We start from the raw sequence: 2,032 nt of genomic DNA on the forward strand, positions 1-2,032 counted from the left end.
CGACGGCTGCGGAGCTGGCCGCGAGCTGTTGCTCTTTCTAGTTGCTCCCTTCCAGGCTCCGTCCGGTGGTCGGCATGGCCCGTGAGTGTGCGGACGGGCGTGGGGGACGGGAACGTCCGGCGAGGGAGCCTCGCACTGAACCCAGCGCGGGGGCGCGGCCGGCGGGGGACGGGGCTGGCTGGAGACCGGTCTGGGGTCCGGCAGGGCGGGGACCCCAGCTTCCATCAGCTGGGGAGGTCACGGTTGCGACGGTTCCGCCTCTCAGGCCAGACAGGTGCCGGCCGCTCAGGTGCGAGTTTGCACGTAAAGAACACACCCCCGGGAGAGGCCCTTGTTTGGAGGCGGTTTATAGCTGTACCTAAAGTCTCAAGGCCTAATGAGGACCCGGAGTTCCTCTGAATCCCCTCCCTAGTTCCTTTCGTTTGGCCCTCGGAGGTCATGATCGAATCGTGCTGAGCCGAACTTGTGACCTCCGTGTATCCAGCTTCCTCTCTCCACCCACAACCCTCAAAAGCCAGGACGTATTTTGGAATACTGGCCCAGGTAGATGGCTGGAATACCTGTTAAAAGATCTGGTGTTCATAGCTAACGAACACCTAGATTGGTATGATAATACTCTTAAGTCTTTAAGTGTTTGTGTTTAAGCTTCCTCTCCTTGTCCACAGATCTGGGAACACCAATGCAGTACTCTGCTGCCTTATCTATTCAAATGCAAACTTCAGATGCTTTTAAAGAAGGCCCTTTAACAGAATTTTTAATAATTTTGAAGATGGGAAAAGAGTATGACTGTTTCTTGTTGTAGGTGGAAATCAACGAGAACTTGCCCGCCAGAAAAACATGAAGAAAACCCAAGAAATTAGCAAAGGAAAAAGAAAAGAGGATAGCTTGACTACCTCTCAAAGAAAGCAGAGGTAAGTAGTACTGGTAGAATTCTCAACTCACTGACATTATGATTGCAGCCACATTTTGGAGAATGACAAGCTTTTTTAAAAACACTTATAGAATTGGGCCTAACCTGCAGAAAGGGGTACCAGTTATGAATATGTTTTGTGTTGGGCATACTGAAACCATATGGGGTAGTTATTATCCTAACCAATGGATGAAAAATTGAAAGCTCAAAACTTATGTTTTGCAGAGAATGTCATGCAGCTGCTCCACAACCATAAGAACTTTGCTCAGCAAAGTAACTTAACACACCACTGTGCCTGGCTAATTTTTTTATTTATTGTAGATTCAGAGTCTCACCAAGCTGCCCAGGCTGGTTTCAGGCAATTCTCTCACCTCCACCTCCCAAAGTGCTGAGATTACAGGTGTGAGCCACCACGTCCAACTGAGATACAACATTTTCTTTCTTTCTTTTTGTTTTTTGAGTTGGAATCTCACTGTCGCCCAGGTTAGAATGCAGTGGCATGCTCACAGCCACCACAGCCTCGACCTGCTGGGCGCAGGCAATCTTTCTGCCTCAGCCTTCCAAGTAGCTGAAACTACAGGCATGTACCACCACGCCCAACTAATTATTTTATTTATTGTAAAGACAGGGTCTCGCCATGTTGCTCAGGCTGATCTCGAACCCCTGGGCTTAGGCAGTCCTCTCTTCTTTGCCTCTCAAAGTGCTGGGATTACAGGATGAGCCACCACACCCAGCTAAGATACATTTTCTTTCTTTTTTTTTTTTTTTTTTTTTTTTTTTGAGTTGGAGTCTCACTCTGTCACTCAGGCTGGAATGCAGTGGCATGCTCATGGCCACCGCAGCCTCAACCTCCTGGGTTCAGGCGATCCTTTTTCCTCAGCCTTCCAAGTAGCTGGAACAACAGGCATGCACCACTATTTTTTTACTTATTGCAGAGAGACGAGGTCTCGCCATGTTACTCAAGATGGTCTCGAACCCCTGAGCTCAGGCAGTCCTCTCACCTCCACCTCCCAAAGTGTTGGGCTTATTGATGTGAGCCACTGCACCCAGCCAAGATACATTTTCTTTTTTTTTTTTTTTTTTTTTTGGTTGGAGTCTCACTTTGCCACCCAGACTGGAGTG

General features: G+C 48.5%; 1 protein-coding gene across 1 annotated transcript in view; it reads left to right on the forward strand.

The window, feature by feature from the left end:
* The window catches only part of LOC103270352 (small EDRK-rich factor 1), a 6,044-nt gene continuing 4,012 nt past the window's right edge, over positions 1-2,032 (forward strand). The window contains exons 1-2 of the mRNA XM_008067884.1: positions 1-81; positions 803-911. Coding sequence (XP_008066075.1) covers positions 75-81; positions 803-911 — 116 coding nt within the window. The 5' untranslated portion in view covers positions 1-74. The remainder of the gene's footprint in view (positions 82-802; positions 912-2,032) is intronic.

This window comes from Carlito syrichta, unplaced genomic scaffold, assembly GCF_000164805.1.
Source record: "Carlito syrichta isolate Samal-C Ts95f unplaced genomic scaffold, Tarsius_syrichta-2.0.1 Scaffold309812, whole genome shotgun sequence".
Lineage (NCBI taxonomy): Eukaryota > Metazoa > Chordata > Mammalia > Primates > Tarsiidae > Carlito > Carlito syrichta.